Below are 18,892 nucleotides of genomic sequence, written 5' to 3'. Positions count from 1 at the left end.
CTTCCAATTCTTGGCTTCAAGCGATCCTCCTACCTAAGCCTCCCTCCCAAAGTTCTAGGAGTACAAGCATGAGCCACCGCATCCAACCTGGGGACACTATTATTAATGACACCAGGACTGCAGAGTAGAGAGGGATTGTTCCAATAAACAGGGTTATATCGTCACTCTAAATACGAGGAGCTTGGAGACCAGCCTGGCCAGGAGAGCAAAACCCCATCTCTGCAAAAAAATTCTGAAATTAGCCAGGCACAGTGGCATGTGCCCATAGTCCCAGCTACTTGGGAGGCTGAGTCAGGAGGATCTCTTGAGCCCAGGAGGTGGAGGTTACAATGAGCCAAGATTGCACCACTGCACCCCAGCCTGGACAACAGAATGAGGTTCAATCTGAAAAAAGAAATACAGATAGTATGGTGATAACTGTTCTTTAAAAAAAATATATATATATATGTATATATACATATATTTTTATGTATATACATGTACATATGTGTATGTGTGCATATATCTTTATATATGTACACACATACATATAAGGAGCAATTCTTGATATTTTTGCCCTCATTCCATTTGTCATACCTAGAGTTCAACTAGTCACCATCTCTTCTAAAGAGCAGTTATCACCATACTATCCAAAAAAACTCAGCTTTGCCTTTCCCCTATCTTATTTGCTCTGTCTTCCCCATACTGACTGTTCTATTGTCAAGATGCAATTTGTTAATAAGATTCATGGCCAAAAATAAAGTAGAGGTGGATTTCGCAAAACCTTGTGAATATAAAGTAAGGGATCCTAGGCCTAAAATATGACAGAAAGCTGATTTTTAAAGAACCTTCTTCTCTCAGCATATTGCAATAATGTGAGAGTATCCAATTGTTATAAATATGATTGTCATATTTACCATGGGAAGATATCTATCTATATATAGTACCTTGCTGGACTGGGTTACAGAAACATATGTATTAGGCCAGGTGCAGTGGCTCACACCTGTAATCCTAGCACTTTGGGAGGCCAAGGTAGGTGGATCATGAGGTCAGGAGTTCAAGACCAGCCTGGCCAACATAGCAAAACCCTGTCTCTACTAAAAATACAAAAAAATTGCTGAGGCAGGAGGATTGCTTGAACCTGGGAGGTGGAGGATGCAGTGAGCCGAGATCACGCCACTGCACTCTAGCCTAGGTGACAGAGCAAGACTCTATCTCAAAAAAAAATGTGTAATGTAACCCCACTTCTACTTAAAATATGTGCTATACGTATGCAAATAAAATAATTCTAGAAGGATAGACGCCAATATTAATGGTGGTTATCACCAGGTGATTATAAAAAGGCAAAACTTTGCCTTTCTCTATACACTTTCTAGCATTTGAAAGATTTTGTTTTCAATAAGCATATGTTATTTCTAAAATTAATATAACAAAACAAAGGTATTTCAAAAAATAAAGATTTTTTGTGCGACTTGTGCAAAAGGTTGTTGGTTAGCATGCCCAAAAGTTATCAAGGGAAAGCGTCCTGTACCCACTGCCAACAACTGTGCAAAATGAAGCACCTATTGTCTACGTGGGATCGTGTGCAAGTTTGGGGCTAGAGCTTGAGGTGAGGAGAGCCTGCCTTTCCACGTACACAAGGATCAGGGAAATCCCAAGTGCCAGGGCAGCTGGCTCAAGCGTCCCTAGAGACCTAGATTCTGACCCCAGTACCTACGTGTCAGAGAGAATGCGGACATTGTAGGTCCCACAGAAAACATTTCTCTCCTCCATCAGGACCTGCTGCGTTTCCTGGTTCTGGTATGCAGTCCACAGGTTGTAGTCATTCTAACAAGGGAATACTTGAAGTTAAAGCTCAGAGGCAACTGTAAATACCCACAATCCTAGAGCCCCTAGGGTCTCCCTGGCAAGGGCACAGGGCTCACGGATTCTTCCTCTGAAGGCTGAGGTTGCTGCTCTGCAGAGAAGGGACTGGCCAGTGAGCAAGCACCAAAGGAAATCATGAGTTAGAAAGTGTTGGGTTAAGGGTCCTAATTCTTCTTTTACCTCTTTGTGTTTACCATGTTCCCTGATTCCATGAACTTTCAACGCTGAATTCCAAATGTTACCAATAACTCAACTTTTTCAAAAATGAGCTCACAAGGGGTATCCTCACAACATAATGTCACAGGTGCCTTTTGACTGACCATTTTACAGAAGTCAGAAGGTCATATGTATGTTACGCCTAGCTGATAGTACAAAGCACACCCAAGGGAGTTTAAGCCATATGTGAAATTACTGCTACACATGCTATGCATTTGCATTTTTTTTTTAAGACGGAGTTTCGCTCTTGTCACCCAGTCTGGAATGCAATGCCGCAATCTCGGCTCCCGGCAACCTCCGCCTCCCAAGTTCAAGCAATTCTCCTGCCTCAGACTCCCAAGTAGCTGGGATTACAGACACACGTCATCAAGCCTGGCTAATTTTTGTATTTTTAGTAGAGATGCGATTTCACCACATTGGCCAAGCTGGTCTTGAACTCCTGACCTCAAGTGATCTTCCCGCCTTGGCCTCCCAAAGTGCTGGGATTACAGGCATGAGCCACTGCACCCAGCCTGTATTTGCATTTCAAAGTTTTCATACATCTGCAACCTTCATTTGTTCTTGCAGCTGCCTTACAAGGTAGATCACTTATCCCACAAAATGTTCCCATTATTTTGCAGAGAAGGTATCTGGGACTCAGGGAGAGGAAATCAATAGTATCAAGTCTTGACCTGGGCGCTTTCATTTGCTTCCCAATCTTTATTTCCTTCCTACCTGCCTGCCTGCCTTCCTTCTTCCTCCCTCCTTTGCTCTCTCCCTTGCTTCCTCTATCACACACCTTCTGAGCAGGTATGGCATGCCAGACATGCTAAATTTTGGCATAGATGACTGAACTAGACTCTCGGTTCCATTTATCTTCCCTATCATACTCTATCCTCAAATAGCAGGGAATAATAGTCCCACTAAACTAGCAGGAAAAAAAAGCAGCATATATTTATCTTGAAGGCAAAGAAGAACATAGCGTCATGTTTGCACGTGAAAGTCCTCCTGGGGACATCTCCGAAGTCTCCTTCCAAACCTTAGTCTTCTTCTCCATATCTTTAGACTCTTCCTCAGATGCCCTCTTTCCTCTGCTCGCTCTCCTTCTTAATCTTCAACCATGTATCAATGCCCACCAAAAAAAGTCTCCGCCCAGAAGAATCTGCCAACCTGCCTCCCCTCTAGCGTCCAGGTAGCTTTCCATATCCCAGCCTGAATTAAATGAGGCTGCCCTGGATTCTCCCAACCCAGGTGGAAATTCCTTGGTCCTTGCTCATCTCCTAAGTTTTGTGAGCCCCAGAAACCATATGGTGGAGTCATTGGGAGGGAAAAGACCTGAATTTAAATTCTAGCTCTGCCACTGCTCAGCTGTGAGACCTTGAGCACACTTTCTCATACCACATCCTTCATTTCCCCATCCATAAACTAGGAGCAATGACATCTCCTTGATCTCTGGTGAAATCAAGTAAATGTTGTATGCAGAGCTACGGGCATTGTGCCTGGTATACAGTTTACACTCATGCTATTACACACCACCCTGAGAAGCACTCAGTTCCACCTTTTCCTAGGAGACTCCATAACTGCCTAGTCTTGCTATTTCATGTGTTCTCCATACTGCATCACCTGTTTCTCTCCCCTTTCTCTCTCTCTCCATTTTTTAAAAAATTTGAGACAGAGTCTCGCTCTGTTGCCAAAGCTGGAGTGCAGTGGTGTAATCTCAGCTCACTGCAACCTCCATCTCCCCAGTTCAAGCAATTCTCTTTCCTCAGCCCCCTGAGTAGCTGGGATTACAGGCATCCACAGCCACACCTGACTAATTTTCTAGTTTTTTTTAGCAGAGACAGCGTTTTGCCATGTTGGCCAGGCTGGTCTTGAACTCCTGACCTCAGGTGTGAGTCACCACACCTGGTCCCTTTTCTTAAATTATACATGTAAGAATTAAAGAGAAGAGAAATACAAAGGGTGGCTCGACAATCTACAGGTTTATTTCAAACCTGGGAGGGACTTCTAACCCCATTAGTTCAGAAGCTGCACTCTCTTACAGACTAGGAGTTTTTAAGGACTCAGAGTGGGAGAGTTTATCACAGGCTTGGACTGTTTCTGTGTCTCTTTGCTGTGCGTATCTGGGAGAGGGAGTTGTGTGTCTGTCCCCATACATCTTTCTGCAGCTGCAGGCATACCCCCAAGTCTGCTTTCAGCTTCCCTATCTTAGTGCACCTGAAGAGAAAGGAATGTGCTTATTAAGGCCCACTCTTTTACTGGGGCCCAGTGTATGAGGCTGGAGTTTGGCAGTTACCCAAGAGACTTTCCCCCCACCTCCCTCTGTGCACAAGCTGTCTTATCTGTATTTTACTGTCTGCTCTTTCTGGCTGCTTGTAGTTAGAAAAGAGGTGATTTCCTTGAAATGCATGAGGTTAGCAAGGGACCTGGAACTTCGAGTGGTGGTGTTTGCCCGAGATGACAGTTCTCCTGCTCTTGTCAATGCATTCCATCACAGCCACACCATCCTCTGCTGCCCACACCACCCGCCTCCTCCTTTGTGTCACCAGCCTGGCCCCTACAGGTCATATGAACTAGATGCTCTCTCTGGATGCTTCTGTTTCTCAAATTCTAATTTAACACAGCTTCCTTATGGAAAGTGACAGTCAAACCATCCCTCATGAACTAACCTTTTTGGGCCAACTGAATAGACTTCAAAATAGACTTTAAGCAGAGAAAAGGGGCAGAAATCTAATGGTTTTAGGAATACCAACCATGCCTTAATAGGCAAAGCATAGAGCTCGAAGGGTCTTCTGTTCACTCTTCATTATTGCCTAAGAACTAGTGGAGAGGGCTGCATTTAATTAACTGTCCCCTTCCAACCTAGAGCCAGAATGTGAGGGATGAGGGAGCCAAAGTCATCTAGGCCCTAGGCATTTGGAACCAGCCCTGGCCCTCCCCTCAGGTCCTCCTCGAATTCCCGAGCAGCAGATGCTGGAGCCTCCAGAGACACGGGAAGCTGATGGGGTTGCTCCTGGCCTCTGAACTTGCCATTAAATGACTTGGTGCCATGGACGCAGAACATGGCCATGGGCTTTAAAGTAAGGAAGAACCCTGGGAGGACAATCAAATCAATCTACCCATCCAACAGATGAGGAAAGCAAGGCTTAACAAGAGGAAGGGACTTGCAAGTCAGTAGCAACACAGAGCTTTGGTCTTCCTTAAGGAGTGTTATCTGCCGTGATCCTCTGTCCTTACTCCAGGGCTGAGTCTGGACCTCAGCCTTCAATGGCCAATTTGAATGACACACTCACAGCTACTTGCCCCAGATGTCGTTGGAACCCACCTTCGTTCTCAGCTTCCACTTCTGAGGTTTCATACGCACGCGCTTCCCGTCATCTACCATTTTAGGAACTGGGATAGAAACTTTACTGGCGTAATTAGGATCAATTCCTCTTGTGCAGGACCCCTGGAAAATGACAATAAATAAATAAATAAAATAAAAACAGAAAATGGCTACTGTTAGTTCCGATTCTGCAGGAGGAAGGGAAAAGTAGTTCTTGGCAAAATCTGAAGGATAGGTAAGCCCTGGCTGTGGCAGGCAGGCCCAGTTCTGGCTGGTCCCCCCCACACCGTGTGTAGACCGACCGGAGGAGAGAATAAGCAACCAATGCCACAGGGAGACCAGCAAAGGTGGTCAGACTGTCGCCGGCCTCACCATATCTGCTGTTTCTCGTCCTCTGTCGTCTCTCTCTGCTGGGAAAAAAAAAAAATCTAAGATACCAAAATCCATGGTTTAGGGTGAGGCTTCTGGCAAGAAACTGAGAAGTAAAAATGCTGGAGTGGATTGCTATTTGGGAAAATTACATTTTAACTAAAGAAATACTTTGCGGCCTTATAAACATCTGTGTTCCATATGAGGCTGATGCAGAAACATAATTATGGCTTTCTTGCTGCGTAAGCTGAGATATAACTCCCTGGGGGCTGGGGTTCTCTGCTTCGTGAGGTTTTGGAAAGGCTCTGCCTCTCTGCTCCTGAGCGGTCTCTATTCCTGCTGTCCTTGTGAGATGCACTGACAATGAGAGTACTCAGTTATCGACAGGCATCTGGACCAAAAGGAAGGGACCCATGAAGCCTAAAAGGCCACAAATGTAGAGCAGGAGGCAGCTAAGGGTTCACTGAAAGGTTCACAGTCAATCTCAACACAAAAATGAAGCTGGTCTCAGATAGTCCCCTCTCAGACTTGCAGGAAGTACCTGCAAGAAGGCAATCTGGCTCTGAATGAAGCCGTGCGCTGACAATTCCACCTTGACCTGTTGAGCCAGTGCGGCCCAGTGCTGGCTCACAGAGGCACATTTGTTCAGGGTGTGTCTATCCAGCATTCCTGGAAAAAAGAAAAAAGACGAATCCAGAAACCCCAGAACTGGGCCAAGATGGGAGGTGTCTGAGAAATCCCCTCATACGGCCCAGCATACTTAGAATGTACTTGGAGAGGTGGATGGGCAGGTAACGGATAAAGTCTCGGTATTTGCTGAACCCAGAAGACAGGTCTCTGATATCATCCAGGTCAACCAACAGATTGCAGGGATCGAACCCTGGCTTGGTTAAGTGTCCTTTTTCAGGAAACAGCCAATTCATCTCGGAAATACACTGAAGTGAACGCCTCCACGGTCCCTCTAGAGGGAAGCCAGAGAAAGGTACGTGGTTGAGTTGGCTCTGTAGAAACTCCAGGCCAAGAACAAGTCCTCACCAAAAGCTCTCCCACAAAATAAACCTCCTCAGAGTCTACCCATAGGCCACTAGATTTTTGTGATCTCTTCTGCCACATGAGAATAGAACCTTTTGATCCAAATATACGTGTACTTTTCAGCACAAAGAGAAGTCTATAGTATCAGAGTCTGAAATGACATCACGTCTGGAATTTTCTTAAAAATACTCCAACAAGAAAAAACTTAAATCAGTTTGAGAAAGGAGGAGGCTGGGCCTCGTGGCTCACGCCTGTAGTCCCAGCACTTTGGGAGGCCAAGGCAGGAGGATCACCTGAGGTCAGGAGTTTGAGATCAACCTGACCAACATAGAGAAACCCTGTCTCTACTNATAAAATTAGTCAGGTGTGGTGGCGCATGCCTGTAATCCCAGCTACTCAGGAGGCTGAGGCAGAGGAATCACTTGAACCCGGGAGGCGGAGGTTGCAGTGAGCCGAGGTTGTACCATTGCACTCCAGCCTGGGCAACAAGAGTGAAACTCCATCTCAAAAAAAAAGAAAGAAAGGGGGAGGGGGAGAGAGAGAGAGAGAGAAAGAGAGAGAGAGAGAGAGAAAGTGGGGATGAATGGAATGGAATAAAATTGGTAAAATGTTGACAACTGTTGAAACCAGTGCTATGTGGGTAGTTATTATATTGTTCTACATACTTAGGAAATTTGAATTTTTCCATATAAAGAGTGTTTTAGAATCTATGCCTTGTATTTCCTATAATATTGTGTCTCCTATGATATTTTATGTATACGTGTTGCTGCAAAACCCAACTTAGGAGTACCATGAGACTGGGAACCAAATTCCCCATTAATTTTTTCCCTCCTCAAGATTGAATCCAATACTGCAAAAATAGCCACTGATGGGTTTAGTTTTAGAACTGCCCACCACGCCTGAGCCCAGAGGCTAGATGATGGATTGTGGCCTGGAGCAGAGAAAGACTCCAAAGTAAACCACTGATACTTTCCTTTCTGATCTCTATTGTCAGATGTCTCTTGCAGGCACTGCAGTGGAAAGGTGAAAATACCCGTTTGGGGCCATACTGATCAGTTTTAATCCTTGCCCCTCCCGCTATCAGCTGTGAGAATTAGATAGGGAAGTAAAGAGCCCAACACATTGTAGGTGCTAAATGAATGTGAGTTCCTCAAATCTGCCAGCCCCAGATGCTATCATCCTGCCAGCCCCTTCAGTTCCACTGGGACTTCCCATTCTCATAATGGTTTCATATTGTCTTTCTTGCTAAAAATGGACTTACCCGGGTTAGATGCTGCCCCAAGCAAGTGTTCATTTTCTAGGGCTTTGGACGAAGGAAAGGACGTGTGCTGAGTTTTGGCTGTCCAATAGACTTGTGAGTTCGCAGACTTGGAGCTGTGGTCTTTCTCGGGGGAAAAACACACATCTGTGATGTCTTGATTGAGCCCTGGAAAACAAAACACCAAGGCAAGTTTGCTCTTGAAGCAGGTGTGTTAAGGAAAATGAGGTGGAGAGAAAAGGTTACATTTTTTCTTCCTTCTTTTAAAAATGCATTGTACGGACCAAGGCTGTTACTGTCTATTTTTATTTGGGGCCTCCAAACTTCTATGCAAAAATCTCAGAAAGCTTCCTGTTAGCTTTTCAGTCCACCTCCAATGTAAAATTTATCGAGCTGTATCTACAAGAAGAGAGAGAGAGAAGAGAGAGTGAGTGAGTCGAGGTTAGGAACTGCAACAGGGAATGCTCTTTGGAAGCTCATGCTGAATTTTCTTCAATGATAGAAATAACCACCCTCAAGTCAAATGAGAACATTTAACTTTTTTTTTTTTTTTTTTTTTTGAGACGAAGTTTTGCTCTTATTGCCCAAGCTGGAGTGCAATGGTGCAATCTTGGCTCACTGCAACCTCTGCCTCCCTGGTGCAAGTGACTCTCCTGCCTCAGCCTCCCAAGTAGCTGGGACTACAGGTGCATACTGCCATGCCCAGCCTATTTTTGTATCTTTAGTAGAGATGGGGTTTCACCATGTTGGTCGAGCTGGTCTTGAACTCCTGACCTCAGGTGATCTGCCTGCCTTGGCCTCCCAAAGTGCTGAGATTACAGGCATAAGCCACCGCACCTGGCCAGAACACTTAACTTTTTAAGAGAGAATCTGCTCTAAGAAAAGAGATGGTTGCCACACCTGTAACAGGTCTTATAAAACTTCAGTATAAATAGCCCATTCCTAGTGCGTGATGAAGCTCTTAAAAGAGCACCGGGGAGCACTGCACCTGTGCCTACAAGCCAGGCCCTCCACCGCTGGCAGCACTCCAGAGTGGAAGGGGCTCAGGAGGGGATCCTCCTTTACATCCTATGTGGTGGGTGACCTAAGCAAAGGCATTCAGATGCCCTGGACTTTGGTCTCCTTCTGTAAAAATTAAGGAATCGGACTGGTTGATCTCTAATCTAACTTATACTGTTTTTGATACCCTGGGATTCACTGTGTCTTCATTCTATATTATCATTCTTTTATACCCCTAACACACCAAATAAATCAAGTGACATACATTGTGATCTAATTGCATCCTAGGTCATCCAGCTTTCAAATTCTTTTGAATTCCATTAGTCTACAAATATGACCGCCTCTCAGGTCTCATTGGGGACAGGAATTACGCATCTTCAAGAGCTAAAACTCCAAAACTCCTCCATGTGACCACCCCCTCCCAGCTTTGTCCCACTCCTGCCTAAATCCGAGCTTCCCCACACTGGACCTTCCACTCTTGGACCCCTCCAAAGTTCAAGTCTCTTGCCTCCTAATACAGTGTGGATATTTGTCCCTCCAAATCTCATGTTCAGATGTGATCCCCCAATGTTGGAGGTGAGGCCATGGGGGCAGAGCCCTCATGAATGGCTTAGTGCCCTTCCCACAGTGAGTTCTCACTCCATTAATATAGTTCAAGCAAGAGCCGGCTATTTAAAAGAGACTGCTGTTTAAAAGAGCCTGGCACCCTTCCCCCTTCTTGCTTCTTCTCTTACCGCATGATACATGATTCCCCTTGCATTCCACCGTGAGTGGAAGCTTCCTGAAGCCCTCACCAGAAAGAGATGCTGGTGCCATGCTTCTGGTACAGTCTGCAGAACTGCACTTTTCCTTATAAATTACTTATACATTTCCTTATAAATTACTCAGCCTCAGGTATTCCTTTGTAGCAAAGCAAAACGGACACCAACCTTATGGTTTCCTTTGCTTCCCTGAACTAGCTGGCCAAACACTTCCGGGATTCTCTAACACCCTAGGCTTGTGATTCTCAAACAGAGCTCCCCAGACCAGCAACATCATCACTAGCTGGAAACTTGTTAGTTAGAAATACAGAATCCCAGGCCCACTTCAGACCTGCTGAGTCCGAAGTTCTGGGGGAGAAGCTTGTTTTAACAGGTCCTGCTGGAGATCCTGATACAAGCCACAGTCGCAAAACTACTGCCCTAGGCTTAGTTGGCCCTTAAGCTATCTCCAGCCTTGAGAAGCTCTACTTCAAGGTTTGATGTCATGGATAAGCAAGGAACATAGTAGAGTGAATGGAACAAAAGCTCTGAGTTTTGACTTCTTGCCCTGGCTTTTGTGCAGGGCAGCTGAAGAGCAAAATAATTTATCAGCTTCCCCTTTACAATCCTCTCAGGCCCAGTCCAATCCCTAAAGCAGGAACGACACCAGCATTAAGGGGTCAGAGGCAGGGACCAGCCATTTCTGGGCCTATGAGATGCAGCAATCCATTATAAATGCTTGACAGTTAAAAGTTCTGCACTTCCTCCTGTATTTATCATTTTCAAGAAGGACTGAAAATCCTTCATTTACATTCAGTCATTTCTCTTTTGGTAAACAGGATCGGGTGTCAGGAGAAGGTGTCAATTCAAAGAACCTATGCTGCATTCTGTGCACTCCGTCTGCCTAGGTTGTCTACAACTGCAATGCCTTACAGATTTCTGAAGTCTGGCTTTCTGGTCTTTGGGGGCTCTCTGGTCTTGCCTGTGGCCTTGTTTACCTGAGATATTGTTCTGTTCTCTCAGAAACAGGACTCTGATCACGTTGGCAGCAGTGAGCAGCAATTTGGGATTGCACATCTGCAGCAGTAAGAGAGTATAATTCGCCTTGGTCCAGTGCGTGCTGTTCCCAAACCAGTACAAGAGCTCCTTCATCTTCTGTTCTACTGTTTTATCCAACATTTGGTTCACGGAGGACTTAGCAACTTTCCCCTGCTTCTTGCTGAGATCAATCCGGGACCTGTTATAGATGAAATCCTTTCCCTGTGTGGTCTGAAGGATATTTTGGAAATAGTGTAACAAATATAAGCTATTTAACTGCTTCAGAATGCTAACTAGAAACCTCCTCTGAGATATGTCACTGATCCTGCGGAACCACTCTTTGGTAGAGAAGATCTTCCAGGCTAAGACACACGTCTCACACTTCTGGCATATAGAGATGGAATCGTTTCCCTTCTCACAACGAAAATAGAGGGCATTCTTCAGCCTTGATTCCAGGTTTTCCATGATCCTGAGATAACCATTTCATTTTAGCCCTGCCTACTTGCAACGGCAACGCCACCAAACAATAGAGGAACGGAGGGAAACAAATAAATATTCCACTTGTGCCTTTTCTATTATAAACGTCTCCCAGATCAAAAGTAAACGGCCGCCATGGATGGAAAGCGTATCTCTCCCAGAAACTGCCAGTAGAAGTCTGGCTTTCTGTACAGACCTCCTTGGAAACATGGGTTTACCGTAAATCTCCTAAACCTGGCACTGCTTTATGTGGAGGCAGTTGCTGTATATTCTGAAAGAGCTGGTCACCTCATTTCTAGAAAAACAAGAAAACGCTTGTTGGCAAAGTTAAATTTTAAAAAGCTTTTGTTCATGAGAAACCAGTGCCTGCACATATATACACATCTTCTTTCAGGTAATTCAGGGTCACTACTTAAGTTATTAATGTGAGGGGAAGCATTTTCACCTAAAATGTCTGAGTACCGCTATATTGACCCTTGGTCCTTGTGAAATGATCTGTTCTCTCTCTTCTTTTCCAGTACTTGACCTTCTTCCTTCTGGGAGATAGTGGGATTTTCCCAACAAGCCAGAAATAGAGATAAAACTAGGCATATTCCTGCAAAGCAGGCATGACCAACACTCTACCTGACTCATGTGCAGTCTGTGCCCGGCATGGACATATTGGGGGCATATGAACAGCAGACTGCCCTGCAAGGGCCTCCTCCCCAGCCACCAAGATGTCTAATCACAAGTGCAGAGGGAGGGAGTCGGTGCTGAAATCTGAGGAAGCCAAGAGAAGCAGGAAGTATATGCACTACCTTTCCTTCCATCTCCCATCTGCGGCTGGAGTGGCGGCCCCTGGAATGGAACCAGTCGCTGCAGAGATAGGGAGCAACCAGGGAGTAGGTCACTCAAGGACACAAGACAGAAGCCAGTCTCTGAAGATGGCCTGAGAAAATGAAGCAGCACGCCAAGACACAGCGTGAGAAACCCGCTTCGTGTATCACCTTGTCTATTATTGTCTTGAAGAGCAAATTTATTTAGCTTTTCACGTATGAACACTTTTACTTCAATTTAAATCCCCTTCTTGTGATCAAATTACACAGCTAGTTAGTTTCTGGGTTACTCTTTCTTAGCGCCTAGCAAAGAAGCTTGCACATTATAAATGCCACGTATATTATTGAATCTACTTAATTTAGGGATATCATTCCAAAAACATGCTGAGCCAGATGGAGGAGATAAAAGCTCCATGATTGGGCCAATACCATTATGTTATTACTTTATCATGCATCTTGGTTGAGAAAGTGGGGGTTTATTCATAATTCATAAGATACTCAGAAATGAATGCGTATGCATGCAGATTTCAGAGTTAAGAATGAATTATGGACGTGGCGGTTACAATTACATTCTGACTCTGCAATCACAAATGGTATGGTAATGTAGCAGAACCATATGGCACCAAAGCAAGCTCTTGGTGAATTCAGATTTTTGTTTGGTTTATTTATTTTTTTAAATAAGTCTACTTAATGAAAGAGGAGATTAGGATGGGTAAATACAAAAGAGTGGCACACACACAGCTAAGGAAAATGCCAGAGAATATAAAACAAGCCCTTGTTCTGTTTTTTCTTTCCTTATTTTTTATTTGTTTTAGGCCATTTTCAGTTTTCAGACCAAGAAAAAGAAAAAGAAAAAAGACGTCCCCAGTGCTTGAGGCAATGGCAGAAAGCAATATGCCCAACTCTTAATTTTGCTTTTATCTTTCATATTAAGAAGAAAGGTCTTGAACTTGAAAACTAATAGACAAAAAGAGTTAACAGGAAAATGAAGTCCAAGACAACTAAGGAGACACCTAAATGGTTCCTTTTATATGAGCTCAAGTATTCTGGCCTAAATAAATTACATTTCAGGACTCTGACACAATTTAATGATGTGACTGCAAATCAGGTGGGAATCTCTGAGAAACTAGGGAGAATGATAGAGGACAGTGGTCTAGTCCCTTTGTGTTGCTATAAAGGAATACCTAAGGCTGGGTAATTTATAAAGAAAAGAAGTTGATTTGTCTTATGGTTATGCAGGCTGTACAAGATTCATAACAGATCCACCCCCATCATCCAAAAGCCTCCCACCTGGCTTCACCTCCAACATGTGAGATCAAATTTTCAAATTTCTGTTTCTTTTTTGAGACATAGTCTCGCTCTGTCGCCCAGGCTGGTGTACAGTAGCGATCTCAGCTCACTGCAACCTCTGATTGTTCCAGTGATTCTTCTGCCTTAGTCTCCCAAGTAGCTGGGACTACAGGTGTGCGCCACCACATCCAGCTAATTTTTGTATTTTTAGTAGAGATGGGTTTCACCATATTGGCCAGGCTGGTCTCAAACTCCTGACCTCGTGATCTGCCCAGCTCGGCCTCCCAAAGTGCTGGGATTATAGGCGTGAGCCACTGCACTCGGCCCCGGGAGATCAAATTTCTACGTAAGATTTGGAGGGGACAAATAAACAAACTGCATCAAATGAAGGCAGGCAAAATTATCTTGATGTGTTTAAAAGAAAAATAAGATAGATTCTGGAAACAACAGACTTGTAAACGTGATATTAACCCACAACAGAATTCTAAAGTGGTTTATCAAATATTTTGTGAGCATTTAGAAAAGAAAATGACCAAGCACCAACAACCAGTAGGGGTTCAGTAAAACGAAGCAGTCGAAGCTGATCTCAATTTGTCTTTTGAGATCATTATTAGACAGGTAGATCAAAGAAATTCAGTCATAGCTTTTTTTTTTTTTTTTTTTTTGAGATGAAATTTTGCTCTGTCACTCAGGCTGGAGTGCAGTGGCATGATCTTGGCTCACTTAAACCGCTACCTTCTGGGTTCAAGTGATTCTCCTACCTTAGCCTTCCAGGTAGCTGGGATTATACGCACGCACCACCATGCCTGGCTAATTTTTGTATTTCTAGTAGAGTCAAGAGTTTCACCATGTTGGCCAGGCTGGTCTCGAACTCCTGACCTCAAGTGATCCACCTGCCTTGGCCTCAGAAAGTGCGGGGATTATAGGCATGAGCCATCATGCCCTGCCTAAAACAAGCCCTTGTTCTGTTTTCTTTCCTTATTTTTTATGTTTTAGGCAATTTTCAGTTTTCAGACCAAAACTTGATTTCTGCCACTGAAAACGGCTTTCATCATGATCAGTGGATAAAGGTGAAAAGAGTGGGGGCTAACATTATTGCAGTTACACCCATGCATATATATATATATATATTTTTTTTTTTTTGAGACGGAGTCTCACACTGTCGCCCAGGCTGTAGTACAATGGCGCAATCTCGGCTCACTACAATCTCTGCCTCCTGGGTTCAAGCAATTCTCTGGCCTCGGCCCCCCGAGTACCTGGGACTGCAGGCGTGCACCACCACACCCAGCTAATTTTTTTGTATTTTTAGTAGAAATGGAGTTTCACCATGTTGGCCAGGATGGTCTCGATCTCCTGACCTCGTGATCTGTCCACTTCGGCCTCCCAAAGTACTGGGATTACAAGCGTGAGCGACCACACCCAGCCCACTCATACATAATTTGTATATAACTAAACCTAGAAGCTATTGACTGAGTGTCACAAGATTCTAGATTTGGTCCTACACTTGTCAATATATTTATCAACAAGGATAAGACTTAAGAAAAAAGCACTGGTCGGGTGCGGTGGTTCACACCTGTAATCCCAGCACTTTGGGAGCCCAAGGCATGCAGATCACGAGGTCAGGAGATCGAGACCAGCCTGGCCAACATTGTGAAACCCTGTATCTACTAAAAATACAAATATTAGCCAGGCATGGTGGCACACGCCTGTAATCCCAGCTACTCAGGAGGTATATCTGACATAGCATATCAAAGATCACTTGAACCCGGGGGTGGAGGTTGCAGTGAGCCAAGATCGTGCCACTGCACTCCAGCCTGGTGACAGAGCGAGACTCCATCTCAAAAAAAAAAAGAAGAAGAAAGGGTTACCAATTGTGCAGGTGACACTAAGCTAGGAAGGAGAGGGAATATACTGGATGAGGAATCATGAATTGAAAGTATCTCAGCATGAAGCAATCATGTAATGAAATTAAAGTAAAATCATTTTAAATCTCACACTGTATATATCCTTAGACACAAATATAGATACAAGTCATGTTATTCTGAAGTAATATACTCTTGAGACAGGCCAATCAGACTGATTGAAGAAAAAGAGATTTGCCTTGACAGAGGTCACAGGAACTGACTCAAAAGTTATATATCTGGTGAATCCCACCAGAGACTTCAGGTTATAGTCTTGGAAACCCATTTAAAGACAGTTTGCCATTTGCTTAAAGGCTTGATGAATGCTTGTGATTAATCTTAGGAAGCTTATCTGTCAAAAGAAGATGAAATAATCAGAGGCAAAGGACTGAGAACCATAAAGGAAGGTGAGAAATCTAACATGAAAACAAGAACATCAGGGGTGTGGGGGTTACGTGAGTTCTCAAAGAACCATTCTTTGAATGAGAAATCAGACAAGTCCACATACTCCGGGTTACTTTAGAGGAGTAGGGCCCCTTCCCAGAGGTCACAGGGACTAAGACTCTATTAAGACATTTCTTCTAATCCTTGCTGTCCCAAAATAGAAAGTGCTGCTGTGGGAGGTACTGGGGCAGTGAGGCAGTGAGTCAGTGCATGGCAGCACGGGCCGAGTCAGATGTTGTGTGTGGATTTGCAAACTCAAAGACGTGGGTTTCAGATGCTCTATTTCTCTGCTATGCACATTATTCCCTTATATACAATGTCCATGATCTAATAAGGAAGGCAATATGATGTGGTGCTTAAAAATCCAGTGTCATTCTACCCAGATTTGAATCTCAGCTCGGCTACTCACTGACCATGTGTCCAGAGTGACCATGAACAAGTTAGCTAACTGCCCTGGACCATGGTTTCTCCATCTCCAAAATAAGGATGATATAAGCATCTACCCCATGAGTCTTCTGTGATGATGAAGTGAGTTAATGTGCAGGAAGCACAAGGAACAGTGTCTGGCACATAGGAAATACCCAAGTTTGCAATTTATTATGATAACTCTACAATCTTCTCAGCCACTCTGAAGATTCCTGGTCATCCATTCTGGGCACAATGTGACATTTACCTGAGCAGACAGGAGAATGGTACTAGGAGATGAGGGAGACTTGGTGCCTAAGATTACTACAAACAGGCCAGGCGTGGCTCACACCTGTAATCCCAGCACTTTGGGAGGCTGAGGAGGGTGAATCACGAGGTGAGGAGTTCAAGACCAGCCTGGCCAACATGGTGAAACCCTGTCTCTACTAAAAATACAAAAAAATAGCTGGGCATGGTGGCAGGCGCCTGTAATCCCAGCTACTCGGGAGGCTGAGACAGAAGAATCACTTGAACTTGGGAGGTGGAGGTTGCAGTGAGCCAAGATCACGCCACTGCACTCCAGCACAGGCAACAGTGAGAGACTCTCTCAATAAAAAGAAAAAAAAAAAGAATTACTACAAACACATAAGGAACAGCACCGTATGGAGCAAAAGAGAGTAGCTGGAGAATCTTCTCGTTCAGAGATGCATAGGATTTCAAAAGCCTGCTGCCATTGGCAGTTATTTCTGCCCACAAATCACCCTAAAATGCAAATGCCATCACCATGGCTAGCAAAGGCCTGGCATATGGTTCCTGTAGGCTAGGAAGCAGTCTCCACCAAGGACGGTGCTGGCTTCTCGGGTTCCTCTCCCAGATCCACAATCCGGATGGTGTTTTCCTTCTTGGAAAGCCAGAAGGCAGCATAGACTGGCTCTGAAAACTTGCAGGCGAACTTGTGAACCAGAGTCATGGCATCATACTCTACGCCATAGAAGGAAAGGATCCCTCCTGGGAAGTCGACATAGACCCCGAGCCTCCGGAAAGGGCCAGATTTGAGCGGGGTCTCCATGTCACTGTGCCAGGCCGTGAACTCCTTCCCATTCCATTGGAGGCTCCAGGAGAAGTTGTTCCCAGCAATGCAACTGTTGCGCTCCTCCCCTTTCCTGTCGATGCCTTTGCAGGTCAGGCCAACATAGGTGCCTGCCCCAAAGATCTCCACCTCAAAATAGTACCTGTGTAGGTACAGACTCTGCTGGGACAGCACCTGCCTCCAGTGCAGGAACCTGCTGGGGAGGTCCGGGTAGGGGTGCTCCCAGGGTGTGGTGTTGGTGACTTTGCGGTTGTCCTCCTGCAGCCGGAGATACCTGTGTGCCGTGTCCAGGTCGAACGTGATGTCGTGCGCATCTGGGGAGACACAGAGGGCAGAATGGTTCAGGAATTGACAGCTGATTCAGACAGAACACTTTAAACCCAGCTGGGCTCCAAAGCACATATAAGAAAGCATCCATTTCTCTGTTCTCTGTTTACCCAGGCTATTTCCCTAGGAAAAGAGCTGAGTGGTCCTAATCTCATTAATATATTTATCAACAAGGATAATACTTAAGAAAGTCTTATGAAGATTTCCCTTATGAAGCTCAAATTGCTTGACATTGATGATATCATTTGATGAACTGAATCAAGGAATAGATTATTTTACTCGTTCATTCATTCAGTCAACAAACATGTATTTAAAGTATTTGAGGAAGCAGGTACTCTTATACCCACATTTGATCCATTCATTCATTTTTTAAAAATATTTGACCAATATCGTAAAAGTGAACCAATGGATCAAATGGAGCATGATGGATGAACTCTCAAACATGCCCTAATATTCCCCTCCCAATCCCAAAGAATAAAAGTATCTCATGCACCCCATTGCTCAAGTCAAGCTCTGTGTCATTTTTGACATTTGTTTTGCCCTCATTCTCATCCCCCATCCTCACCACACACACAGGCACCTAAGCCATCACTCATCTCACTTGGACTAGTGCAATGTGTTCCTGACTGGTCATTCATTGCTCTCTCTTGCCTCCTTGAAGACCTTCTCCACAACAGATCCATGCTGCTTGTTTCAAGCTGTAGGCTAAGGCCAGCCATGTTGTTCTAGCTTAAAACCCTTTCATGGTGCCCTCTGCTCTTAGGATAAAGCAGCGACCCCTTGCCCTGGCCTACCAGGCATCACATACCCAGTCCTTTCCTGTGTCTCTGATGCTCTCCCTTGATTACTGCATTCCCGCCATGCTGACCTCAGACCTACTCAGCAATCAACACCCGCTTTGGGCTTTAGGCACAGCCTGTTCCCTCTGAGACATGATCATGCCCTACTCTAAGTCTGGTGATTCCTACTGATCTGTTCAGGCTGCAACTGAGAGTTCATGTCCTTGAAGAGGCCCTCTGTGACTCTTAATCACTTTCTCTCAGAGCACCATGGCTTTTTCAACTTGGCACCCCTCCCCATTTATAACAGTATATTCGTGTGAGTGTTTGTTTCCTGCTTGTCCTCCCTCTAATCTAGGAGCTTCACATTTTGCAGGAGATTCTTCTCTAGCTCAGAGAAGATACTCAGTATATATTTACCAAATGAATTAGCACATTAAAGACTATTTAAATTGGCTGGGTGTGGTGGCTCACGCCTGTAATCCCAGCACTTTGGGAGGCCGAGGCAGGTGGATCACGAGGTCAAGAGATTGAGACCATCCTGGCCAACATGGTGAAACTCC

The 18,892-nt window shown here is 44.7% G+C and overlaps 2 protein-coding genes across 2 annotated transcripts in view; both read right to left on the bottom strand.

Annotated features, from left to right (window-relative positions):
- CDRT1 (CMT1A duplicated region transcript 1) overlaps positions 1 to 14,545 on the bottom strand; it is a 38,682-nt gene extending 24,137 nt beyond the window's left edge. The window contains exons 1-7 of the mRNA XM_017496837.2: positions 14,406 to 14,545; positions 10,762 to 12,094; positions 8,028 to 8,192; positions 6,495 to 6,695; positions 6,276 to 6,403; positions 5,366 to 5,488; positions 1,697 to 1,806 (exon numbers count right to left, since the gene is read on the bottom strand). Of these exons, the coding sequence (XP_017352326.1) occupies positions 1,697 to 1,806; positions 5,366 to 5,488; positions 6,276 to 6,403; positions 6,495 to 6,695; positions 8,028 to 8,192; positions 10,762 to 11,266 (1,232 nt within the window). The 5' untranslated portion in view covers positions 11,267 to 12,094; positions 14,406 to 14,545. The remainder of the gene's footprint in view (positions 1 to 1,696; positions 1,807 to 5,365; positions 5,489 to 6,275; positions 6,404 to 6,494; positions 6,696 to 8,027; positions 8,193 to 10,761; positions 12,095 to 14,405) is intronic.
- Positions 14,546 to 16,299: 1,754 nt separating this feature from the next.
- The window catches only part of TRIM16 (tripartite motif containing 16), a 22,004-nt gene continuing 19,411 nt past the window's right edge, over positions 16,300 to 18,892 (bottom strand). Inside the window, exon 6 of the mRNA XM_017496845.2 lies at positions 16,300 to 17,537. Coding sequence (XP_017352334.1) covers positions 16,954 to 17,537 — 584 coding nt within the window. The 3' untranslated portion in view covers positions 16,300 to 16,953. The remainder of the gene's footprint in view (positions 17,538 to 18,892) is intronic.

The sequence above is a fragment of the Cebus imitator genome, unplaced genomic scaffold (genome assembly GCF_001604975.1).
Source record: "Cebus imitator isolate Cc_AM_T3 unplaced genomic scaffold, Cebus_imitator-1.0 Scaffold223, whole genome shotgun sequence".
NCBI classification, from domain to species: domain Eukaryota; kingdom Metazoa; phylum Chordata; class Mammalia; order Primates; family Cebidae; genus Cebus; species Cebus imitator.
Note: the sequence above shows the minus strand (reverse complement) of the source record. Positions and strands in the feature narration are given on the sequence as shown.